Source organism: Bos javanicus, chromosome 21, assembly GCF_032452875.1.
Source record: "Bos javanicus breed banteng chromosome 21, ARS-OSU_banteng_1.0, whole genome shotgun sequence".
NCBI lineage: Eukaryota > Metazoa > Chordata > Mammalia > Artiodactyla > Bovidae > Bos > Bos javanicus.
The window spans coordinates 54120615-54147909 of record NC_083888.1 but is presented as its reverse complement, the minus strand read 5'-3'; the positions used below and the strand labels follow the sequence as shown (position 1 = coordinate 54147909).

At 37.1% G+C, this 27295-nt stretch overlaps 2 protein-coding genes and 1 non-coding gene across 5 annotated transcripts in view; 1 reads left to right on the top strand and 2 right to left on the bottom strand.

Annotated features, from left to right (window-relative positions):
• The window catches only part of KLHL28 (kelch like family member 28), a 33395-nt gene extending 27950 nt beyond the window's left edge, over positions 1–5445 (top strand). For both annotated transcript variants that reach the window (XM_061395028.1, XM_061395029.1), the window contains exon 5: positions 836–5445. In XM_061395028.1, coding sequence (XP_061251012.1) covers positions 836–999 — 164 coding nt within the window. In that variant the 3' untranslated portion in view covers positions 1000–5445. The remainder of the gene's footprint in view (positions 1–835) is intronic.
• A 699-nt stretch (positions 5446–6144) lies between these two features.
• Positions 6145–6218, bottom strand: TRNAC-ACA (transfer RNA cysteine (anticodon ACA)). Its single transcript has one exon. It is a non-coding gene; the product is annotated as a tRNA-Cys (tRNA).
• A 9961-nt stretch (positions 6219–16179) lies between these two features.
• Positions 16180–26743, bottom strand: C21H14orf28 (chromosome 21 C14orf28 homolog). Of its 2 annotated transcripts, XM_061394999.1 has the most exons (5): positions 26654–26743; positions 22510–23034; positions 20497–20586; positions 19107–19241; positions 16180–18320 (listed from the first exon to the last, which is right to left on the bottom strand). In XM_061394999.1, exons 2-5 carry the CDS (start codon positions 23031–23033, stop codon positions 18137–18139), a joined length of 933 nt encoding a protein of 310 aa, XP_061250983.1. In that variant the 5' UTR covers position 23034; positions 26654–26743; the 3' UTR covers positions 16180–18136. The 2 variants fall into 2 exon arrangements, with proteins under 2 accessions (XP_061250983.1, XP_061250984.1); XM_061395000.1 differs by lacking the exon at positions 20497–20586.
• Between the last annotated feature and the right edge of the window lie 552 nt (positions 26744–27295).

Sequence of the window (27295 nt, the reverse complement as noted above, 5' to 3'; positions counted from 1 at the left end):
GTTTTATGTCTTACACACACACAGTATCTTTGGATTGTTCTATTTGGTTTTTTGGTTTGTATTACTGTACATCAGTGGTCTGCCTGTTCACTTTCAAATGTTCTCTCTTCCTCAAGAGATACAGTTGATCTGGAAAGGATTGGACTTCAGGTTGCATAAAGATAAACAAATACTTCTTTGAGGAAAAGAAATTATCCTTGAACGCAAACTCAAATCACATGATTTTAAGAGGAATATTTTACTGGTGGAAATGCTTTAGGAGTATCCCTTGCATTTATGATTAAAGAAACTCCTGAAAAATAAACATACAAAGGAAATTGAAAAGAGAAAATGGGATGCACTGTTTTAGTCATCTACTATAATGAGTTTCTGTGGTACCATTGAGTGAGAAAGCCCCAAAACAATGAAAATATAAAATAATAGGGTAGCCTTGTTCTTTTTAGAACTGTATATAAAGTAGAATTTATAAGCATAAATTATATAGTTTAATATATATTTAAAATGTCAATATATTTGAAAACAAGTAAATGATTTTTTAAAAAATAGAAATTTAAATTGAGAAGAAAGTTTTGTGGAAAGATACATACTACATTCTTAATACTTAACTGTGGTGGAGAGGGAGAGTAGGATTGGGGAGGAGAGATGAAGGAATGCTTGAGCTGTTTTATATGAAGGGATTTTTTTTCCCGGTAAGCACGTATTGCTCTGTTGCTTGTAAAATGAATAATAGATTGTTGAAATGTATTTTAAGAAAACATTTAAATACAAATTTAGTGTGAAGTCAGCTTCGTGGTTAACATATTTTTCCTCCTATTTTTTAACCTACCTTTCCTAGGAGTTGGTGCTGCAGTAATTGATAACTACCTTTATGTAGTTGGTGGTCACTCAGGGTCTTCATATCTGAATACCGTGCAGAAATATGACCCTATCTCAGATACGTGGCTGGATTCAGCTGGCATGATATACTGTCGCTGCAATTTTGGACTCACTGCACTTTAACTAGTGTGGACTTGTGGAAATAGTGTAGTGACGGACCTCGTGACGCATGAGAGGATGCCCAGGTTTCTGAAGCCACAAAGCTACACTGCTTTCTCTTTAACTTAAAATGGCATGAAGACTCAAAGTTTTGTTGGGTACTTTGAACTGACAAGTAGCTTTGATTGCTCTTGATTACATAGTGAATCAGTAATCCAAAAAAAAAAAAACCACAAAAAACAAAGATCTTGCCAACTGAATTGTGCACTTTTTTTTTTCCTGAAACTGGGATAGAATAGTTTTATGTTCATAAGTGTACATGTGGAAAAACCCTTGCTGCTTTTTAAAAAACTGTAGCTTTCTTCCTTCTCCTTGTTGTGCACCATGATGAGAGATGCTTAGATGCTGGAGTATACTGAGTCACTCAGTAGACAGGCTGATAGTCTGTTGGATATAAACTCAGATGCTTCACATTTTAAACAAACAAAGGGCTGCTCCCCACCCCACCCCACCCTATTTTTAAGGGTTGTGAATTACACACCTAGTGAATCACCTGGATTTTCTTCCTGCTAAATGGCTTTAGGGCTGGGGATATAATCAGTTTGCAAGATAAATGCATTTACTATCATGATTTGGAGTCCTGTTTAAGCAATCAATTTACTGTGTATGCCTTTTTTATATGGGCAGGTTAATGCTGGATGAATTTAGTTACCCATCTATGCTATGCTAAGCACGGATAGAAAGAGTTAAGCATATCCGTTTCAATTTCTTTTTATAGAAGTACGGCAGGCTTCCCAGTGTTGATGTAAATATTTGACAAATGTTGCCACCCTTAGTGCACATTGAGTTTTTTCATGTAACCTTACAATAATTTTAGTTTTTTAAGACTTTTGTTTGCTTTTTCAAAGTGTTCAGATATAAAAATGGTGCTAACTGTAGGATCTATTATAAGGCTGTGACAATGTTCTTTTGGATGTTAAATATGAAATATGCATGACATGTTTTTATAGTATTTTTCATTTTTACTAGCTTGGTTCATTTGTGCTTATTAAAAATGTTGGTGATTATACTAATATTTACATCCAAAAATTATTCAAGCAGCCTATGTTATGCTTTTCATGGTTCCTGAATAGTGATTTAAAGATATACTTTGTCTGTTTTTCGTTGTGCTGGATGTTATATGCCCGTCTTAAAAACAGAAATATATGCATTAAATATAAAGCACTAGGCAGTTAAGCATTACCTTATACATTTCTTAGGTAACTGAATATTTTAAAGTTATTGAGGAAAACTGGAACTCGATGTTTACCTGAGTAATGGTTCTAATTCAGTTCTCCTTTGACTAAAGAAATGATCTTTTAAAGTAAAATTGTTTGCTATAAGCTGTGACAGCTTATTTAAAAGAACTGACTAATTCATTTTGTTTTGCATGTTTTAGTAAATGTCTGTTAATCTTGAATACGTTACTTTGCATTAGAGTGTTGGTACTTGTATTTTTGGTACTATAGTAATTTTGTTTTCCTTATTTTTTTCTTTCGTTTTTCTTTTTTAAGACTGCCCACTGTCTCCTTCATAGTCTCTTTAAAACTAATATATATTTGTCTTAAAAAAAAATTCATACTATATTCTTAAGTGCCATAATGTTCTGAACTATTGTTAAGAAGCCATTTATAATGATAATACATAGGTTCATTTTTAGGATATGTGTTATTTCTTGAAAACTACTTATAGCCGGGCAGTTTTCCATTTTCCTTGTTCTTCCATAAACTGCCAGTTGTAGATTTAAATATATACTACAAAACTATGTGAACTCATCTTTAATCATATAGGTAGTTTCATGCTTTATAAATATTTGCACAGATTATAAAACCTTGCAAGTGAATTTTAGTCTCTTTCTAATTAAGAACTCAACAAGAGCTACTAATAAAATTGACAGGCTGAATATTTTCTATGTTGCTTGTTTGAATAACTTAATGATATATAGCAATAACTTTTTCATTGATTTGAATAAATCTGTTGAATAGAAACAAGGTGCACTATTGTGACTGGCCTAGATTTCATTTAAAGAAAGCAGTTTAAAGCAATTGAAAACAGATTGCATCACATGCGTAATTTTAAATCCCCAACTCCACTTTCTTTCTGTTTCAATCAAAAGAATTTTTTCTTGATAATACTAAAAATGTTAATCAATAGTTAAATACATCCTATTCCAGGTTTTTAATTCCCTCTCCCCAGAAGATAAGGGAATTTGAAGGACTAGAAATTTATTTTAATTGTAAACCAATCTATACTATACCTCTCATTTTCACAATGTTTTCTGTACATATCATTCCCACTGTCGTGTTATTATAAAATATATAATCATTTGGTAAATTAGACCAAAGGCATAAGTTGATCACTGTTTTGAAACAACCTAAATTTCATCTCAGTGAAGACTAAATGTGAAACATCTTGGGCAATAGTACGAGCCATATCCTAGAGAACCAATTACGAAAACCTGGGAAAAGGAAGCGAAAAAACCCTCAAATTTTTATGTTAGGCTTGCTAAACCTACTTTACTGTCATAACAACCAGAGGTATCGTGACCTGACAGCTGATAACCTTAGAACAGAGCCTTCTTGTTCACATTTGTAAGAAGTTTCATCATGAATACTTTACTGACAACTTGTGAATTTAAAGCCACATTTCTTTACGTTAAAAAGGATCAAAATGTTTTAATATAAATTTCCAGAACTGAAGATTTTAGAAATAATTTTGTACACTCAAGGAAAGGCAAAGGCTATTTAAGATTGCCTAAACTATTTTGGAAAAAAGTACAGTGGGAAATAGGAATTAATCCAATCAGCTAGAAGACAATTGCCCTCTGTAATTATGATAAGACTTAATCTGTTAGGAATTTTTTAGCCATTTAATATTTGTTGACTATAGTCATAGGACTCAAGTGATTAATGTAGTCCAAAGGATAGTTTAGTTATGTAATTTCCATGTTATTGCTAATACTGTTTTACACATGAATGAATACTACTTTATAGGATGTACTATCAAGTAATAGGATGGCATTAGGTTTTGAAAAGTTATTTTGGTAACTTGATGAATATGGAGGGTCTACTATACATACAAGATACTGTGCTAGATGCTATGGGAGCTAGGAATATAAAGCAAATATAGCCTCCATTCAAAGAGTAAAATATAGTGAGGCAGACTTATACCCAAATAACTGTTATGGTAAAGGGTGAATCTAATTCCTTATTTCCAACATCATGAGAAGTGATCAGAGATCCAATTTATGTATAAACATTTGTGTCTTCTAGTGTCCAATTAGGTTTTATTGACATGACATAAAATAGAATTATGTAAAAAACTAATATTTATATAACTTCAGCTTTCCTAAAATTGGATGATATATTTTCTAGTAGAAATACAGAACTATAGAAAAATTTAAAAATATTTATTATGCTTTCAAGGCTCTGGCTGACTTTGAAGGAAAAAATATGTAAATATAATGCTGTGTGTTTTCAGTTTTGGTGTTGGATTTCTGGTATCGTCACCTAAGTGCTCATTTTCAGGAAAATCAGATTCTACAATAAATATACTGCTTCAAGTTCAATAAACTTGTGATAACCTCTATAACCTCTGTAGTTTGAAAGTTAAGAACTTACAAAGATGTCACATGTCAAGTTAACATCCAGTTCTACTTCTTAACCTTTTTTTCCTTTGTAAAACAGCACTTTAATTAGACATGATTTAATTAGATACAGTTATTCCATGGCTGCATATATATTAGATTTCACTTACAGGATGTTGATTCAGTGTTCATATACATTTGAAAAGGGTGAGGAAAACAGTAAGTTTTGAATACTGTAGGTTTACAAGTTTTCTTACTGGTGTGAATATGGAGTTAAAAATCCAGTTTACATCTCTGCAGAGAGAAAAATTGTTATCCATATGTCTTTTATCGTATACATATTTAACTAGAGATAATTTATTGTTAATTTTGTCAAATTATCATGTGTAAGTCCCGTTTATTTTAAAATACTAAGCAAAAAGTTCCAAGTTTGCCTTAAAAACAAGTGAAATTAAAGAACTGGATGATAATGCCTATATTTTTGCCTTATGAATTGTGCTGTATCATAAACCAGAGATGGTTTTGATTTTAACAGGATTATGAAATTTTGTAGATGTAGAGTACTAATATTTGTACTCTTGCAAAGAATGTGATCTAGTTGTGGATTATGTTAGTGTTTAAATGTTTTTGTATATGTATTTTACCTCTGAATATGTATCTTTTTAGCATCAGGGTTTTATTTTATTTTTGTTTACAGAGTAAAGTGGCATTTAACTTGTTGAAGGTTGTATTCCTTTGTCTTTTATTTTTAAAGTTCTTTGTGTGTACTATTGTGGTTATGCTCTGTATTGACTATGGTTAAATTTCATTTAATGTGAAATATTTAAAATAAATACGAAAAACAAGACTGTGTGTGTGTATCCATTGTTGTGAATTGACCCAAGCTCACTTTGTCATGCTCAACTCTTAGGTTCTTTTCAGAAGATAGTGGCCACAAAAATTGGAATTGAATGTGGGATAGCTACTCCTTTACATCCTTGTTAGCAGGTTATAATGAAAACATGTCTTAAACTAACTTCTACTACATATTTAGACTCTTTAGATTAACAAAGCAGGATTAACAGATGGATTCTGATAACCCTTGCATACAAGGGCTGGAAATATCTTTAGACGTTCCACGTATCTTAAAACTTTAATTTCCCCAGTAAATATCCCTGACATTTAATATACTAATAAGCAAAACATTGGATACAGATCAAATTGTGGGTAAGAGATATATTTGTATTTGCCTTAAGCATGGGTTTCCTGGTTAGAAGGCCAGCTAACCATCCCTCAACTGCATTCTTAATGAGGGCAACTCCTAGGGTTGAAGTAGAAACAGATACATACTGAAGTAGTTAAGGTACTATAGATGATATATATAAATACTCATTTTGGGAAGACATTAAAATGTTGGATTTAAGATTTCTAGACTGGATGCTTTTGAAATTCTGCTTTTTAATTCTAGTGAAAGTGAAAGGACTGTAGCCCATCGGACTCCTCCATCCATGGAATTTTCCAGGCAAGAGTACTGGAGTGGGTTGCCATTTCCTTCTCCAGGGGATCTTCCTGACCCAGGGATTGAACCTGGGTCTCCTGCATTGTAGGCAGACGCTTTTACCGTCTGAGCCACCAGGGAAGCCCAAAATTTTAAGACATTCACAGATAGCTTTCATGTTACCCAGAAAATCTGTCTGCAGTTATTAGAGTTTAGTTATGTTTAAGACATAACGGAAGGTGTAAAGGGGTAACAAGCCATATCCTACAGTCTGCTTAAGGAATGAAAAATACACCTCCTTTGTTTTTTTGGCTTTTGTTGTTTCAGTAAGGGAGAATGGAATGCCACTCTGGCAGAGCCCTAGCAGTGCCTCTAATGTTCTTTCTAAAATTACTAGATGCTTCTCTTGTTTGGGGCCAGTGTGGGAACGGGAGTGAAAGTTTCAGCTCAGTTTGGATGAGTGGATTGTAGGAGTCAGCAGTAGACTCCTCATGGGATACAAAAAACTGTTTCAAGAGTCCAAACTATTAAGGCCAGGAGTAAAATTGAGTTCTGTGTTAAGATAGGCTTAGAACAGTTGAAACGGTTTTTGGTATGTCATCTTTCCTCCCTCTTTTTAATAGAAATGGATCTTCCTGTACCCATCACCCAGCTTCAACAATTAAGCACATTTTGTTAATCCTACTTTTCCTCATTTTTCACCCTACTTTTTTTTTTTTGGCTGAAATACTTTAAAGAGAATCCCAAACATGCAATATAACTGGTAAATAATTGAGGCTGCATCTCGAAGTGATAAACATGTTCAAAAATTTCATTCTATGAGCACCACTGATAACATCACACTTTAAACATTTAATATTTTTATAATATTTAGTATTTGTTGTTTAGTTGCTAAGTCGTGTCTGACTGTTTTTGTGACCTCATGGACTGTAACCCACCAGGCTTCTCTGTCCGTGAGATTTCCCAGGCAAGAATACTGGAGTGGGTTGCCATTTCCTTCTCCAGAAGATCTTCCAGACCTAGGGACTGAATCTGCTTCTCTCCAATAGCAGGCAGATTCTTTACCACTAAGCCACCTGGAAAGCCCAATATTTAGTATGGTCTGTATTAAAATTTCCCTTACTGTCTCAGAATTTTTTTTTCTGTTACTTGGTTGAGTCAGGAGCTAAATAAGGTTTATACATTGCTTTTGACAGTTAACACCCCTAAGTTATTTTTAATCTCTGCCTACCAGTCACTGCCCTCCTCCCCCTCTTCATGTCATTTACTTGTTAATAAATGAGATTGTTCGTCTAGTAGATTGTCCCATGTTCTAGATTTGACTGATTGCTTTTTGTGTGTTTTGTTTAACTTATGTCCTATTCTGCAAATGTTCTATACATTAACTAATGGCTATGGGCTCTAGATTTAGATTTTTTTTTTTTTTTTTTTTGGGCAAGCATGGTTGATGCTGCATATACTTTCTATTGTATCTGAGGCATGTTATGTTTGGTTACAGCACATCAGGAGATGCTAACATTAATCACAGTTTGGGTTCAGCTGTCAGCCTGTTGCCTTCATTATCAAGTTCCCCATCAAACTCTCAATTGGTTTTAGCAGCTGTTAATGAGTACTACTGGATCCATCATCATATTGGGTGGTAAAATGGTAATTTTCTATCTCTGCCATTCCTTTTGCATTTATTAGCTGGAATTCTATAAAAGAAGGCTCTTCCTCATCATTTAGTTGAGTACCTTGAGATAAGGTCTGTACAGGAAAAGCTGGGGAAAATATGTGATACATTCCTTTCTCAAAATAACGAATTGGTGCTCTACACAACTCCAAAGGTGATCAAGTATTAAACTCATGATATATTTTTATATGTTTGTATGTGTTTCAACCAACACATCTTAAGCCTGTGGATACCTTCATGAAGTTCCATTGAACACCTCCTTGCTTTTATAGAGTTATTTTCACATAATTTAGAATGATTACAAAGAAGTTGTAAGGATAATACAGAAATTACTATATAACTTTTTCAAGGTACACCAGTTTTTGGCATTTTGCCACTTGTTTTATTGTCCTTTCATTTTTTTTAAGTCATTTGTAATGTTGCATACAGTGTATCTTTTTATACCTTAATACTTAAACACATATATCCCAAGAATAAGGCTACTCATTCTCTTAGGTAAGCACAGTTCAGGTGTCAAAATTGTGTTTTGGCTTTTCCTTTACATTTTCGTCCTCAGATCTAGAATCAGCCATTCCTCCAAAGGACCCTATCACCTTTTGCTGGTAAATGATATGTAGAGATCCCAATGTTTTACTAGTGGTAATTTCTGCTACTGAGTTGTCATTGCTTGTAGGCTATTCAATAAGCAGAATCAGGAAATGCTTCCTTTAAAATTTTACTTTCATTTTACTTAAATTTTTGGATTTTAATGACTTTTTCTTAGCCTGAAAATCTTGGCTTCTATCAACATTAACATAATTTAATTATATTATTTTACAACATACTTAACAATGATTTCAAAATAACAATACTGATATGAACAATAAAACCAATAAGTACCGTTGAGTCCTTTGTGATTTTTTTTGTCCTTAGAATGTGTTTCACAAGTATCAACAATAAAAATACTGGTCTTAGAGTGAAATGAAGAAATATTTGGTTAAAACATCATTGATGTTCAGTGAGGCTACTTTAATGGAAGTTTAATTTTTAGGAGTATACTTGTAAATTTCATTTTTAAATTATATGGAATATTTACTTGACTGCAAAGTTGAAAGTATATGAAAAGATACATTCACATAAGTTTTGTGTATATTTCCATTTCTTTCACTCTGTTCATTTTTATTTTTCGGCCATGCCGAGAGGCATGTGGGATCTTAGTTCCCTGCTGCTGCTGCTGCTGCTGCTGCTGCTGCTAAGTCGCTTAAGTTGTGTCCGACTCTGTGCGACCCCATAGACGGCAGCCCACCAGGCTCCCCTGTCCCTGGGATTCTCCAGGCAAGAATGCTGGAGTGGGTTGCCATTTCCTTCTCCAATGCGTGAAAGTGAAGTCACTCAGTCGTGTCCGACTCTTAGCGACCACATGGACTGCAGCCTACCAGGCTCCTCAGTCCATGGGATTTTCCAGGCAAGAGTACTGGAGTGGGGTGCCATTGCCTTCTCCGCTTAGTTCCCTGACCTGGGGTGCCATTGCCTTCTCCACTTAGTTCCCTGACCAGGGATCAAACTTGTGACCCCTGCAGTGGAAGCTTGGAGTCTTAAGCACTGGACCACAAGATCACTCATAGGTGATCACTTTTATCAGGTGCTGGTTCCTTTTATTTCATTTTGAAAAAATCCTTCCCCATTTCCTTAGCAAAAAAACATACTGTAAAAATATCATTTTTCAACTTAAAATATTCTGGAGATTAGTTCATATCAATATATGAAGATGATTCCTCATCTTTTTTACAATTGCATAGCACCTTACTGTTTTTTAAGAATTTTAACTAGCCTCATGCTGATGGACATTTGGGTTGTTTTCAGACTTTTACAAATAATGCCACATTGAATTAGCTTTGTGCATTTGTCATTTTGTGTTTTGAACACAGATTTTTACATGTGGAATTACTGGGCTAAAGTGTAGATGATGTGAAATTTTGCTAGCTCTTGCCTGTTTCAGTTCAGGCTTCCATAGATAAAATGCCATGGACTGAACAGAAATTTGTTTCTCAAAGTTCTAGAGGATGGAAGTCCAAGACCAGGGTGCCAGCATGGTTGGGTTCTGGTGAGAACCTCTTCAGGGTTGCCGCTTGCCAACTTCTCATAGCCTCACATGAAAGAGAGCAGAGATGGGTAGTAAGCTCCCTCATGACTTTTATAAGGACACTAATCCCATTCATGAGGGCTCCATCTTCATGATCTTATCTAGTCATGATCACCTCCCAAAGGCCACACCTAATACCAATACAGGGATGGGCAGGGTTTCAGGATTTGAATGTTGAAGAGACACAAACTTTAAGAGGTTGTACCACTTTGCATTCCCATCAGTAACAGACAAGAGTATCTTACAGGCTGTTTTTATTAGTTCACCTGATAGGGTCTTATTAAAAGGTAACATGGCCTCAGGTTTCTTTTGATTCAAATTATGTCTAACACTATAAGACATGAAAACTTCTTATTTTTAATGCACATGAAAAACACCTTAAATCCCTTATTGAATAAGGCAAGATTGAAATAAGGATGAGCCAGTCACTTTTGTTGTCCTGATCAGGAAGTATTAGAAAGGATATTCTTGTGTGTGCCCTGAAGACACAATTTAATAGATTAGGTGTTCGCCAATAAATAGAGAACTATGTCTCAAAAGTGTTAGAGTCAGATGGCAGATAAACTATTTTGGACAGTATCTGTGGATAAATTATTTTGAGCAGAAACCAGATGTGATATTTCATTATTATTTAGTATCTAGGAAAATTTAAGCTATTCATTTTCCTCCAACATTTTTACTTTTGCTTTGTTTTTGCATTTCAAACTAATTCATGAATTTAACTGCCCTCCCGCCCCCCGCCACTAGTTTGATACCATAGCTTGTTCTATGAGCTTATTGGCCAAGGAAATACCAGCAATGGTTTTCAGTCAACAAATGAAATATTCACATGGAATGTAGTTCATCTTCTGCAGCAGCACTGCTTACCTACAAATTTTATTTCTTAATAGAATATTGAAAGTGAATCAACAATAACTGTAGCAAACACTTTCATGGTGCTTACTGTGTACCGGGCATTAGATGCTATAAAAATAATTCATTAAATCTTCACCACAACCTTATGAAATATATTCTATTATTATTTCCATTTTGCAGTTAGGAAACTGGGAATTGAAGAGTTAAAGTAATAAGACCAAAGCAACATAACCAGAGTCCAAATCTGGACCCAGGCAATATGGTTTCAGAATATAGTCATTTTAACTGCCATACTCTTGCCTCTTATTGACAAGAAAATCAGTAGCTAAGAACTGATGATAAAGAGAATCCAATGGTAATGTGATCACATAACATGACTCACTTCAAAAGTCTGAAATTTTATTATTATTTTTTTCCTGGCTGATAAATATCAATCCTGAATCAGGTCTTCCGGGATTTTCACAAACTCTCTAGGGACAGTAATTCCTAATACTTTTCAAAGAAGAACTATAGAAAGCAGAGAGGAGGCCAGAAAACATGATGGCAGTGGAAGCGAAGAAACCCCAGGAGTCAATTTACAGGTATAATTTGAACTGGTTGTTGGCAGAGAACACAGTTAACTTCATCAAAGACATCACCAGTCTATGTTATCCCCAAACTATGAGTACGTATATTGTCATAGTACTGAAGGAAAATCAGATTTATCTCACCCAAATGATGTAGGCCAGAAGTTCAGAGATGAGTGTCTCGGTCCTTTATACTGTAGGGAGGAGCTTCTGCCACCTAGTGTTCGTGAAGAAAATGGCAAGAGTTTGGAATCACCAATCCTGTCCTTCGCAAGTCCAGAAATGTTAACGAGAACTGGTCGCAATGGCCATCTCACTTTTTTCTCAAGTTATCTTCCCTCCAGTGAGAATTAGAAAATATTTGATATTACTAATTCTTGTGGATAACTTAAGCTACAACAAATTTCTTTTAAAATTTGACAGCTGTTTGATATGTATCTTTAATTTTAGGATTTATAGCTTCCTAAAGGAAATTAATGGACATGGAACAACAGACTAGTTCCAAATAGGAAAAGGAGCACGTCAAGGCTGTATATTGTCACCCTGCTTATTTAACTTCTATGCAGAGTACATCATGAGAAACGCTGGGCTGGAAGAAGCACAAGCTGGAATCAAGATTGCCAGGAGAAATATCTATAACCTCAGATATGAAGATGACACTGCCTTTATGGCAGGAAGTGGAGAAGAAGTAAAGGGCCTTTGATGAAAGTGAAAGAGGAAAGTGAAAGAGTTGGCTTAAAGCTCAACATTCAGAAAACTAAGATCATGGCATCTGGTCCTATTACTTCATGGCAAAAAGATGGGGAACCAGTGGAAACAGTGGCTGATTTTATTTTTCTGGACTCCAAAATCACTGCCAATGGTGATTGTAGCCATGAAGTTAAAAGATGTTTACTCCTTGGACTGCTGCAAGAAGCACAAGCTGGAATCAAAATTGCAGGGAGAAATATCAATAACCTCAGATATGCAGATGACACCATACTTATGGCAGAAAGTGAAGAGGAACTAAAAAACCTCTTGATGAAAGAGGAGAGTGAAAAAGTTGGCTTAAAGTTCAACATTCAGAAAACAAAGATGATGGCATCTGGTCCCATCACTTCAGGGGAAATAGATGGGGACACAGTGGAAAGAGTGTCAGACTATTTTGGGGGGCTCCAAAATCACTGCAGATGGTGATTGAAGCCATGAAATTAAAAGACACTTACTTTTAATTTTAAATATGCTGTTTTAAAAGACAGCATATTGAAAAGCAGAGACATTACTTTGTCAACAAATGTCCATTTAGTCAAGGCTATGGTTTTTCCAGTGGTCATGTATGGATGTGAGAGTTGGACTGTGAAGAAAGCTGAGCGCTGAAGAATTGATGCTTTTGAACTGTGGTGTTGGAGAAGACTCTTGAGAGTCCCTTGGACTGCAAGGAGATCCAACCAGTCCATCCTAAAGGAAATCAGTCCTGGGTGTTCTTTGGAAGGACTGATGCTAAAGCTGAAACTCCAGTACTTTGGCCACCTCATGCGAAGAGTTGACTCATTGGAAAAGACCCTGATGCTGGGAGGGATTGGGGGCAGGAGGAGAAGGGGACGACAGAGGATGAGATGGCTGGATGGCATCGCCGACTTGATGGACATGAGTTTGAGTAGACTCTGGGAGTTGGTGATGGAGAGGAAGGCCTGGTGTGCTGCAATTCATGGGGTCACAAAGAGTTGGACATGACTGAGTGACTGAACTGAATGGAAATTAAAAATGGTTAGGCTCTGAAGTTAGATGTAAAGGGGATAATGAAACAGGAAGGGGACAGGGCATAACCTTTAAAAGAATGACATAGCTTTTGTGGACACAACAAAAACTGGTTAGAACCAACTAGGTCCAAGATGGCAGAAGATTCAGCTTCAGACCTTGAGCCTTATATGCTCACTGTAATGTATCAGCATACTAAATTACATACCCATAGGAGCCATGACAATTCTGAGGCTGATCATAAGAAGTCAAAAAGTTGGTAACTGCCCAATTCCTGGAAATCTCCGCCCCTTCTTCAAAATAGTCGGAATAATCTTCCTGTTCATTAGCCTATGAAACTGTGTACAATTGTGTTGGTTGCTCAGTTGTGTCCAACTCTTTGTGACTCTATGGGTCGTAGCATACCAGGCTCTGCTGTCCATGGGATTTCTCAGGCAAGATTACCGGAGTGGGTTGGCATTTCCTTCTTCAGGGATCTTCCCTACCTAGGGATTGAACCCTCGCCTCCTGCATTGCAGGAGGATACTTTACTGCTGAGCCAGTGGGGAAGCCCAGCCTATGAAATTACCCAGCCCATAAAAACTACCTCCCTCATATTTCAGGGCCTCTTGCCTTCTGAGATGGCCCATACTCTGTCTGTGGAGGGTGTTTCTCCCAAGGCTGTTCTTGTCTTTGAGATGGATGACATTCTATGGCATGTATAGCTCTCTAAATAAATCCACTTCTTACCTATCACTTTTTGTCTCACTGAGTTCTATCTGTGATGACGCATAAAGAACTTGAGCTTCATTAGGTCCTGAGACCAGATGTATGATCTCAATTAAAAGGCAGTGGGTTCAAGTCCCAATCTGAGTTGTGTGGTTTCAAGAGGACCTTACAACTGCCTTTGAAATTACAAGTCGGCCAACCTGGAGTCTCCTTCCTCCAAACCTCGTCCAGGGATGCTAGGCAGCGAGTGGGGAAAGGACTGTTGCAAAGACCTCACAGCTGTTGTTACGCTCCTCTGTTAGGTAAACAGGCATACACAGAAAAATCGGGCTGTATCTGGGAACAGTTTATACCATCAGAGTGTTGCTTTCCAGCTGTGGAACCTGGATACTAGTCTTGGGATGTTGATAGAGAAACGTAAAGGAATGATATCCTTCTTAAAATAGAATAATGAGTTCTTGAAGATTTGAGAAAAAAAGCATCTGAAGGCGTTTTCAGGTAGAAAGAGATATCCGAATAGGTGGTGACTGCAGTTTTCTTCAGAGACTCACTTTCCTGTAGGCGTTTTGTTGTGCCAATTATTTCTATCACCCTCATGCTGGCTCCCGGGAATATACATTTCTTTCTTCAAAGCCCAAACTCCTTGGTTCTCTTCAGTACTATGGAGCCATGCTGGATTTTTCAAAACATTTTTACCAGTGTAAACCATTGGGTGGTTTCACGGATGATCATTTTCTTCTTTAGCCTTTTTTGACGGTTACTGATTTCTTACTATGTATTATTTTTATAATCATCTTAAAAATCAGACTTTACAAAATTCAAAAGGAAAACAGGCAAGTAATAAAAATATAGCTAAGCATAACAACAGCAGGTTTCTAATTTTACCATGCTGTTGGTTTTCCAAACGTTATCATTTTTGAGGGCCTTACCAGACCAGCTCACTTTTTCATTTTCAGTGGTACTCCTTTTGATACCTTATGTACCTCACTGCGAAAACAATGGGTGGACTATGGAACTGATGGCTCTTTGAGGGTAAATAATCTAAGGTATATCCTTAAGTAGATATCAGCATCCGAAGAAATCACCTAGCTCCCCACCAACTTTCTCAACTTCCCAGAGATAAAGCAAAAGGCTGCTTTCCCTCAGATCGAATTAAATTTGAAGTTAAGAGCTGTCCAGTTGAGCAGATGGTGAACCCTGGGCCAGTTGGGTGGGTAGGAACTGTTAGTAAGGCATCAAGTTGTCGAGGTGAACTTTTGAAACCTATGTGATTTTAGCTTTTAACAAAGGAAGATGGTAAGAATATAGATGTTTGCTTAGGCTGTTGTTTAGTAGTAGTAATTGCTGTCGTTTTTACATTGAACTGTTTACCTTTCCTGCTTACTTATAGTGCATTACAATTATTGTCAAATAACTACTATTAAATCGTTTAATCATAAAACTGTTGATTTGCTCAACAAATACGGCATTTTATGTGTCACAGTAGTCATCTGTTTATATAGCTCAGCTGTTTGTTCATACTCTAAGAATAAAATAGAACCTAGGATTCACGCTTGTGGTGATGATCTTTCTCCTCCTCTTTGATGGGATCGGATCCAGTGACAATCTAGGTTAAATCAACCCTAATAATTAGTAATGGAGAGCTACTTTGAAGGATAAATCTAAGATCATTTGTTAAGTTCTGGGTGGAGGGTAAAGTTTCTTTGAAGAGAAGTTGGAGAATTCTACTTGTATGTTGGAGAAAGTGAAAGTGAAAGTCACTCAGTCGTGTCCAACTCTATGCGACCCCATGGACTGTAACCCACCAGGCTCCTCTGTCCATGGAATTCTCCAGGCAAGAATACTGGAATGGGTAGCCATTCCCTTCTCCAGGGGATCCTCCCAACCCAGGGATCAAACCCGGGTCTCCTGCGTTGCACGTAGACTCTTTACCATCTGAGCCACCAAGGAAGCCCATATGTTGATTTCCCCCTCAATTTGCTTTGTTCTTTATCCCCCTTTGATGGAGGTAGGGTTTTAAAATAATTTCTGCTCTACCCTAGGTGTAGTTGTGGTTCGTGACATTCTGATTAAAAACATATTTTGATTATTCCCTCATACCTTTTGTCCCCCTCAGCATTCCAATTTCTCTAATAGTGTTTAAGGCTATAAATTTTTTTCCATACTCTCACCTTCACATTTTTTGATAATCTTGTTTACTTCATACTTTCTCACCCCTTTCCTAGTCACTATTTGGAGGGAATAATGTCTTCAATTACCACCATAACAATAAAATACCTATTATCCTTAAATCCTAATCATCTGGGGTCCAGAAGGCATACTTAAATTTCACTACATTAATTCCATTACTGATATGAACTACTGCTCAAATAATTTTTAAAAAGATCTGAAAAGTTCATTAGTAAGACAGAATCTAGGAAACGTGCCTGTACATGAAAGAGGTAGAAAAAATGTTTTTTTTTATTAGCATGTTCAAGGTAGTCAAGATGTGAACAAACATTTCAATCCTCACAACAACCCTGTGAGGTAGGTATGTCACTGTTTCATGATAAGCTAGAATTATTCCAAATAAAGTGCAATTCATAAAAGAATAAATCTGCATCAGGAATAATTTTGTTAATGGTACCATTTATGTATATACTAATATTTGTGTTTCTGTATACTTTGATTCATGCAGTAAGGTGCCCCCAGAAAAGTATACTATAAATCAAACCCTATTTAAATACGTGCGGAAACTATTTAAACAAACTCTGGGGTGAATTAAAAAAAAAAAAATAGATCACTACTTTGAGCAAATACTACGAATATTTCTTTTTTACATGATAAAAAAGCATACTCATCAATGTTGCACTTATATTTATCCATTCTTCAGTAAGTTATCTTAACATGGCACCAATGCAAGACTTAATTTATTGAATTAAACCTTAGCAATTTGGTAAATGGCAGTGAACTGTGATGCTGTGTAGAAATCTCCAAATATATTGCACTCAATCTCAACCCCAGACCTAGGGACAACCACACTGAAAACACTAAAATAAATGATGATAGATTTCAAAAAGTATTTTCCCTTGAGAACATTACTTATTACTTTTCCTTTAAATTGCAAAAGGAAGAGAGATCCTAGGTCTTTGAAGAAGAAACATAATATTCTGATAACTACACACTTTCGGTGATTTATACTGCAAATCAAAGAAAGTTTCATGGTATCGATTTACTATTATTAAGGCAGCACACAGATGTTACCCCCAAAACCTAAGTATTTTTCCCTCTGTGCCAATGTGACTTACTAGGAAGAGAAAGACAACTGACCTTTGAACAACATGGGTTTGAACTGTGTGGGTCCACTTATACAGGTCTTTTTTTCAGTAAACATGTACTGTAGTACTACATGATTTGAAGTTGTCTGAATCCAAGGATGTGGAAACACAGGTATGGAGGGACAACTGTAAAGTTACATGGGGAAATTTTGGCTGTTTGGGGGATCACGGCCCTAGCCTCCAAGTTGTTCAAGAGTCAACTGTATTCTCAGGCACCCATTTTCTTTTACATACATGTTTAAAGTACATTTCCAATGTTCATTCAACATTAGTAAACATACAGTTTGCCTGACACTTTTTATAGCTGTCTTATCTGCAAAATAAATTTTTATTAGAGAACCTCTATTACATTTAAACATTAGTTATATAATTTATTTGAGTAAAAATAAGCTTAATTAAGCTTGGAGCTTAGTTAACACTTAAAATCCACTGCTAGGTTTTAATACTTTAGCAAGTAAAGTTATTTGCCATGATAAAGAAATGATTCAAGTCCAGAGAAACATTCTTACCAAAGTATTTTTAAAAACTTGCTGCAGGGACATTAGGCAAGTCAGGTAAAATAGACTAAACCATCTCTAAGTTGTACATTCAAATCCAAACTAGATCCAATAGTGCACTTTGGATTATAATGAGGTAGGGCAAATAAATACAGTCAGGTATTTTGAACTGTTAAATTTATATAAACTGAAAACTTATTTGTACCCAGGTTTTATTTGGATATCCAAAAGGAAAAATTGAGAATTCAAATGATGAAGTATTTTCTCAGATTCAAAAACAGAATTGTAAAAAATCTTTGAGATACATATAAATAAAAAATACAAATGCTACAAGATATATTTTATTTCAACATAAAATATGCTTGTATAAAAATAACCTGGGATTAAGAAAAAAGAAATACAAACATTTTTGCATAGATTCTCTATATAAAACATTTACCTGGGGCTAAACACTAGAAAATACACCTCTGAAACTAATATAGTTGAACTATTTCCTTGGATACCAAGTATATACAAAACAAAAGCCCTTCATCTGGGGGAGCATGGGCAGGAGGGAAAACAATATAATTTAGCATCAGTCTATATTTATTTCTCTGTTGCTCGAATATAAACCAATGATGACAAGAGGAGAAACTCTGGGGGTTTATTTAACAAAATTAAATTCACATTTCTGAGGCCATCATAGTGCATCCAATGTCCATCAATCTGAAAGGCTGCAGAATAATGATGTTCCTCTTTGTTAAACAATGTGGCACCTTCCAACAAATACCTGCAAATTAAATGACAAAGTGTGGCCGAAAATCACAGTACTTTGTTCTTACAAAAAAACAGTCCTTACATTCTTAACTAAGGAATAAGATTATTTGCATTCTGTTATTTGAAAAAAGACATTCATCTGTAAAAAAAAATGTACTATAATTGGTAATTTGGAGTAAGACGTTTAAGAATTTTAAAAAATGATACATTTTTAAGGGCATTATTTTAATAGATTAACTCATGAACTGCATGGTTCTATTATATAAGAGAAAACACAAGAAAATGTTTAAAGGCAAAAAATTAAAAGAACCCCTTGTATCTTAATTTGGATTTTAATTGAACAATGACAATAATATTTTATGTTTAAATGACCTCATACTATACACTACTTTGGCCTGAAATACAAGTAATGGCCAGCCAGAATTTACTGTTTCCTAAGTCTTAGATACTATCTTAAACACTTTAGACACTGTCATCTCTGTTTTATAGATAAGAAAACTGATGTGTAAACTGGTTGCTACTGGATCAACATCACATCGCTTGAAAGGTAGGGCTGGGATTTGAACCCAGTTCAGTCAATTCTATAGTCTAAGTACCTAACCGCTATGTACACTGTCAGCAACTGACTCCCTGTAGTATATTCTGATCTTATTTAGGATACATAAATTTAGAGATAGCTTTTATTTTTTTTTTAACAATATGTATTTCCTTAAGACCTAGTCAAAATCATGATAGAATAGTAGAAAAATATAAATAAAATTCTTTTATTAGTCATGTAAAACAAACAAAAAGCACCTACTTGTGATCAGATAAATCCAAATAATAGGGGACATATGCCAGATCTTCAGATTTCCAATGCTGCATATTTAAGACAACAAAAGGGGGTGCCCCGTGGCAGAACACTCGCTGAGAAAATTCTCTTAAGCCACCACACCTAAAATTGAAAATAGGCATGAACTTTATTACACTTGAGACAAAGCTGCCTTTTATCACTCTGAGTTGTCCTTATCACTTAATTTCATAATAAGCATATTATCTATTTAGGTATGGGAAAATTGTATGACTGTATTAATACTTTATATGCCTAAGTCTCAGAGTTTATAAGCTGAGAGAGTCTATTTATGAGAAAATGACATTTTTAAAACTCCAAGAAAAGCTAACTATGTTTATCTCAGCTTATAAAAGCAGTTAGTCTTTTGAACTGACAGAAACGTTTTTATTCAGAAAAAAGGTTTTCTTTCTCTAGGCTGGTTTCAAATGAGAATAATGGCAGAGAGGCAATAAGATGATTCTTACAGTCTTCTTTAGACTAAATAAAATTCCCTGATTGGCTCCTGTTGCCATTACGATGCAGCAGATTCTGTTTTCTTAGAAGCACCAGGTATTAAGCATATGAATTAAAATAAAACAAATACAATTAAACGGTAAAATCTCAATTAACCGGAATGCTCAGGGGACAGTATTTTAGTGGACAAACACTGACTAAACTAAGTTATCTGGAAACCATTTTGTTTCAGTATTTGTTGCAAAAATACACCTAGTTCACTTTCTGGACTTAAGTACAATTAACTGAAGGTATTTTATTCTTTCCTTCTTTTGTGATTAATTAGGTGTAAGATCATCCTTCTAAATATTAATTCTCCTTGTTCAATACTGTAGATATAAAAATTAAGAGACTGGGGTGAATATGTTCTGCCTCTTTGGATTTCCTTTTTCTTTTCTTTAACTAGGTTAAACTTTTTGGTTGTCATTTACTGCTTTCTCACTGACTCAATGGACATGAGTTTGAGTAAACTCCAGGAGTTGGTGATGGACAGGAAGGCCTGGCGTGCTGCAGTCCATGGGGTTGCAAAGAGTCGGACACGACTGAGCAACTGAACTGAACTGAACATAAATGAAGAGTACAGAATCCAGTTAATTGAGGGTCCAGATTAGCTGGGTTCCAGTTAAGCAAGGTTTTATTGTACCTACTCAGCAGTGGGGGAAAAAAAGGCATTTGCTTTGTATTCATCAAGCAACTGCAGCACAGCATAAAATGGTATAGTAAACTAGAAGGTATCAAGATTCCAAAAATATAAGGTTTCCTAAACACTTGTGAATTGCTGTTTCATAACGAGCATACCCACATCCAGGTTTCTTTATAAGAAACACAGAAATACTTTCATCTTAAATGTCTATCATATACTCACCCATGCTCTTCACACAGTTCAATCCTGGAACAGAATAACTCATCCACAGCCAGTCGTATCAAGTTTCCATGTGGAATTTCTTGGGGAGGACTATAACAATTGCAAAATGCATGTAAGAAATGCTTCAGCATTTTACATGTAAATATATTAATGTTGCTCAGTTGCAAAGTCATGTCCGACTCTTTGTAACCCCATGGACTGCAGCCTGCCAGGCTCCTCTGTCCATGGGGTTTTCCAGGCAAGAATACTGGAGTGGGTAGATACTTTCTTCTCCAGGGGATCTTCCTGTCCCAGGGATTGAACCCATGTCTCCTGCTTAGTGGGTGGATTTTTTACCGCTGAGCCACCAGGGAAGCCCAAATATATTATGTGGATAACAAATTTTACAAGTCATCCATTATTAGTAAAACATATATAAAAGTGTAACCTCTGTTATTCATCTTTGTATTTCTTACAGACAGTATAGAAACCAGTTGAACTTAATAAACATTAATGCATGAAACTTTCTAAGAAACATTAAATATATATGTAAACTGATCCTGAAACACACAGTTGTTGCTTTAAAAATTTCTGAGAGGATTAAATAGAGTGGATCCTGGTCCTGATGTAAGAAAGCAGGATCCAGAATTAGGAGAGCAGCTGATTAGTTACCTGACTCAATGTTAGTGACAGCAAGTGTTGGCCTCAGTTTCCTGATTTGTTAAAAAAAAAAAAAAACTTCCTACATACTTCAGAGGTTGTTTTACATACAGGATTAGAAAATAGGCAAAAGACTAAAAAGTTATATAGAGTATAATGAAAACTATTTATTGAGAGGCACAAAATGCTAGTATTAATATAGGGCTGTAAATACATAATAGTTTCAAAACATATGTAAGTTAAAAGATGCTAGTTTTTTCTAAAAAAACAAATTTCTGAAGCACTTTTAAAAAGTCCATTATGGTTTTAACAGTAACAACTTTTTCCCTGATGGAAATTTCACAATCAACATCATCCTATCAGCAATACAGCAAAATGGCCCAAGTGTATTTCAGAACAAGAGAAACAATAATTGGTAGTCTCTAAAAAGAATAACAGATCTTCTGCTTTCCCATTGTCTTAAGTATAATGCTGTAATAGTAAACTAAATATGCTATACAGAAAACGTGAACATGTTTGGGTATGTGACGTACAATCCCACAAGGGAACAATCTGTTCGGCAGTTTTCTTCCTGGACCACAGGGCCAAGTATGCTTTCTGACAAAAATGTGTTTGGATCTGTTTTTCTGTCCTGTTTCCCACTGCCACCCGCAACCCCCACACTGGCAATTATCCCTTTTCCAGCTCATGCGCCCTTGGGGCTTTAATGTTTCCCAATACTCCACTAGGGTTTGCCAGTTTGGCCTTCCTCCCTGTCATTTTACCAGCTTGAAGGCCTTCCTTTTCTCCCCTCAGCAGGCTATCAGTACCTTTCTAGCCAATAAAAAATTTCCTTACATCTGTATCCTTTTCAGGTATTAATATTCCCAAGTTTGGGATTTCTATCTCTAATTATGCCCTGGCCATGACATGGAGTACTTTCAATCTTCCTGTTCATGTAGAACTAGCGTACCTGACAGGGATCAATTCAGAGAGGGAAACATTTCAATATAGTATTAAGTGTCGTTGGAGAGGTTAAATCTGTGACACAAGGCATTATCTTCCTAGCCATATTAGTAATTTCTGAGTGAGAGGAAAACACTGTGCATACTGAATAGGTCATTATTTTGCAAGTGAAATAGTTATCAATTGGTTTTGTAAATCCTGACATGTTTCGATATAATAGAAGAGTAATATTTTTTTTTTATCATGGAACCCACTAAAGAGTCTTGCATTTGCCTGGCTGCTTTATTTATAAGTTGTTGCACACAGGGTCTGTACATTAAGAAGTACTTTGACTATATCTATCTATCTATTTTCCTATCTATCCATATCATGCATTATAAGCATACTACTTTTGCTAAAAGTGACAAAAGAGACTTTAGAACAACTTACTTTATATTAATTGTGCGTTGCTGATCTTCCTGCACTCGAGTGGGGCATCGCCAGTTGGAACAGTAACTCTCTTGTATGGTTGACATGAGATTTTCGAGATTTTTTGTAAAATTATCATGTTCATTCCCAAACAAATCAATGATTAATGAAGCTTTATGAACTTCAGACTTGTATTGCTGTTTTTCCATTTTGTCCCAAATCCAAAGTAGCTTCACGGTTGTAAAACTGTAGGTGTCCATTAAATAAAGAAAACAGTCTACAAACTCTCTACCTAAATGAAGAGAGAGTTCCCGGGGGAAATTTTCATTTTCGTTGAGAATGACATACAGCAACATCAAGAATCCATCTATGGTGCAGGTATTTTTCAGTCTTATTTCAACATAGAGTGGTGTACAGGAGACTGCTTTGCGGCCAGCTTTGATAGTAAAAACACCTCCCCAAGGAAGAACAGGCCTCCAAAATGAGCGATCTTGGTTATAGTTATTTTTAATTGATGCTTTGATCTCTTCAAACAGTGTCTTCATCCTGCATTTTAAAAGTTTAAGATAGTACTTGTAAATTTGTGACTATCTTTTAAATGCATGATATATGTTGAAATGAAAATAGAGCTATCTAAAGATTAAATTAAGTTTGGTTAAATAGACTCCTAAAGGAACAAAAAAATTTTAAAACAATTCAAGCCATGAGCCATTTTTTCAGCAACATGCATGGTCTCTGGAAAGACCATTTAAGAAGTTGTAACCTTTTTTTGAAATACAGAATAGTCATTTGATGGACCTTTTTATTATCAGTTCAGTCGCTCAGTTGTGTCCGACTCTTTGCAACACCATGGACTGCTGCATGCCAGGCTTCCCTGTCCTTCACCAACTCCCAGACCTTGCTCAAACTCATGTCCATCTAGTCGGTGATGCCATCCAACCAATTATTATTGGTTATATTGCAGATTTTATCACTGACAGAGGAAAATCTTGTAATGAAAAAATCCTAAATAAAACTATTCAAAGATACAGTCTAAATTTGATTGAGTGCATTCCTAATGTAAACCTCTTCCTCCAAAATACGAGCTGTTTCATTTTCTTGTTAATATGTGTGGTTCTACTTATGAAACCGATATAATGGAATTCTCAGTTGGGGTACAGAGAAAGGCCGACTGGTTTCGAAAGATAACATATGAAGAGTACTGTAATCGTGAGAACTTAATCATATTAGCACAGCTAAAACAAAAATCATTTCTATGCACTTGGGGATTTTCACTTGCAATTTAGGACCATGCTGCATGCTAAGTTGCTTCAGTCGTGTCTGACTCTGTGCGACCCTATGGACTGTGGTCGGCCAGGCTCCTCTGTCCATGGGATTCTCCAGGCAAGAATACTGGAGGGGATTGCGATGCTCTTCTCCAGGGGATCTTCCCAACCCAGGGATCGAATCTGGGTCTCTTACATCTCCTGCATTGGCAGGCGGGTTCTTTATCACTAGCGCCACCTGAGAAGGACCATGCCAGATATTCTATAATTTTAAATACAAAGGCCAGGCTGGGACAATCTTGTTCAGAGTTTGGTTCATTATCCTGATTCTTCTCTCTGCATGTTTTGGGAATGAACTGAGGTGTCCTCCTTATTTAAACGGGCACTTATCTTCCCCCACCCTTATGGCAGAAAGTGAAGAGGAACTGAAAAGCCTCTTGATGAAAGTGAAAGTGGAGAGTGAAAAAGTTGGCTTAAAGCTCAACATTCAGAAAACTAAGATCATGGCATCTGGTCCCATCACTTCATGGGAAATAGATGGGGAAACAGTGGAAACAGTGTCAGACTTTATTTTTTTGGGCTCCAAAATCACTGCAGATGGTGATTGAAGCCATGAAATTAAAAGACACTTACTCCTTGGAAGGAAAGTTATGACCAACCTAGATAGCATATTGAAAAGCAGAGACATTACTTTGCCAACAAAGGTCCATCTAGTCAAGGCTATGGTTTTTCCAGTGGTCATGTATGGATGTGAGAGTTGGACTGTGAAGAAAGCTGAGTGCCGAAGAATTGATGTTTTTGAACTTCGGTGTTGGAGAAGACTCTTGAGAGTCCCTTGGACTGCAAGGAGATCCAACCCGTCCATTCTAAAGGAGATCAGTCCTGGGTGTTCTTTGGAAGGGCTGATGCTAAAGCTGAAACTCCAGTACTTTGGCCACCTCATGCGAAGAGTTGACTCATTGGAAAAGACTGATGCTGGGAGGGATTGGGGGCAGGAGGAGAGGGGACGACAGAGGATGAGATGGCTGGATGGCATCACCGACTCGATGGACATGAGTTTGGGTGAACTCCAGGAGTTGGTGATGGACAGGGAGGTCTGGCGTGCTGCGATTCATGGGGTCACAGGGAGTCGGACACGACTGAGCAACTGAACTGAAGTGAACTATCTTCCCCCCAACCTTGAGGATAACTAAGAGCTTGGTTTTAAAGTCATTGACAGTATTCTAATAAACATGTTGGTGTCATATGTATGTATATAAAGCAAAATTGAAAAAAATTAAAGAATGAGGTCCTAATGAAACTGAATTGAAAAAAATTGCTTTACTTTATTTGGAACAAACAAATGTCTAAACTAAAAACATCACAGGGTTTTCCAGTATGTTTCATGTTTTGCATTTTCATGAAAATGGGAAGCATCTGAGGAGGAGGAAGACAGAAATTAGTGACTGAGGTCAGTGTCTTATTTTGATCATAGTTTCAAGTGCCACATCCTCCCAAGCACAATATGAATCCAACTCTCAGTGCTGTAGACCTATGTGTTTTGTGCAGAAAATTAAGTTCAAACCTATTTTCTAACACCAGCAAACTAAAAATTCAGTTTTACCACACACACACAGTATTTCTGACTTAGGCAAGATACTGTGGACTCTAAAATATTCAACACTATATTTAGTCTGAAGTGTAGATGTTTATATATAGTTGCTAACATGCTGGCTCTAGTCAACCACTTAGGAATAAGAGGGAGTGGCAAATTTACAGCCAAGGAAACACAAACTCAGTTTCTGCTTAATGAAGAAGAAATGTTCCAGAACATATTTTTTTTAAAAATCACAAGGTATTTAAATATTTAAAACATGAAAATAACATTCCTCATGGTTTGACTGATTTCTGTGGCATTTTAAAGAACTTTATAGCAAAGTCATTATGATTAAGAGCCTGAGTTCAGATTCTTAAATATTGCATTAGAAAGGAACTGTAAATTTCTGTAGTATTTTTTGCCAAATTATCTTTTAGACATGACTAAATAAGTACTGCTCTGTAAAGCAAGTTGCACTCTATGAGAATTAAACATATATTTTATAACTACATATATATTTAAAAATATATACACACACATAAAATGATTTCTCTAGCCTTTTTCTGGAGAAAACAAAAGGAGAAAAAGAGGATTGGAAGAACTAAAGGACACATAGTCTAGCTTCTGCAGTACCGTGGTGATTTGTTCTAAAGTAAATTACGATAAAAGCGACTAAAAAAGACCAGAAAATGTGCAAAGAACTTTACTTAAAATTGTCTTTTAAGTTTTGGCCACACTGTCAAAAACACCGTTTCGTTAGACAGTGATTTGTAAGTCCTGGAGGATTACTGGCTTTATTTTCCTGCCTCAATAGGCCCCCTAGTTTGAACAAACCAGGAAGACTCCCTAGACTTCTATTTCCTTGGCAAAAAACGACACCTTTTGCGGTCGTTTCCAAGGGTGACAATCTGTACTCCACGCTGGTCGTGAAGACCAGACCATTTACCCAAAGCATTGAATACCAGACACCCTAAGAGTTCGGGGGTCCTGAAGGTCCCCTCCCGAGTTAGCTCCCCCAAATAGTCGAGAAAGAGGCCCGCAGTCCCGCTCGAAGCAGCGCGGGGCTGGGTACGCGGTGGGCCCCCACCTCCACCCCGCCCACCCCGCCCCCGGCCCGCAGCTCCCGGGAAGGCCCGGCACTGAAGACTGGCCCTGGACTGCGGGTGGATCCCCGAACCCAGCCGGTGAAGGGGCTGGGCATCCCCTGCCCGCATCCGAGCAGTGGCCCCGCTGAGCGCCTGGGACTGCGGGTAATGGGCAAGAGGGCCGGGCCGCGGAAGGCGTCCGGCCAGTCTCCGTCCACCAGGAAGCCGACTTTTCGTACCTCCCCGGGGACCGAAGACCGCCGGTGCCGCCGCACCCGTCGCCGCCGCCGCTTGCTCATGGAGAGTCCGTGCCGCCGCCGCCTCATCTACTAGCACTGCCGGCTGTTTCGGCCTCCCCCGGCGTGAGCGCTGGGCTCCGGTACGGCCTCCATCGCACCCGCCGCGGCGGGAGCCAGAGCAGCTCCAGCGCCCAGGCCCGATCCGACCGGACCCACGGAGCCAGGACCGCGGGACGCGTAGCTTCTTATTACGGAGGAAGATTCGGCCTGACCTCCTCCCCCCTCCCCCCAACCCCGGGACCTAGTCTCCAGCTGCCTGACGCCGCTGCTGCGCAGGCGCGAAGAGGGCCCTGCCAAACGTGCGTGTGGAGGGTGTGTGCACAGCATCCGGATTCACCCAATGGGTACCAGGATCAGGTGCAGGGGGCGGGACCTCGCAGAAAGGGGAGGTGTTCCAGGGTTAGAAAGTGGGTGGGGCAGCCGGAAGTGGGCAGGGTTTGCACAGAGGCGGAGCTTTGTTGGCAAACCTGCTTGGCTTTTAGGGGTTTGTACCATCTTAGGACTTATACTTGATTTTGATTTGCTTCTGCTTCTGGGTATTTCAAGTTCTTAAGTCAAAAAATGAAAGCTTTGTTTTCTTTG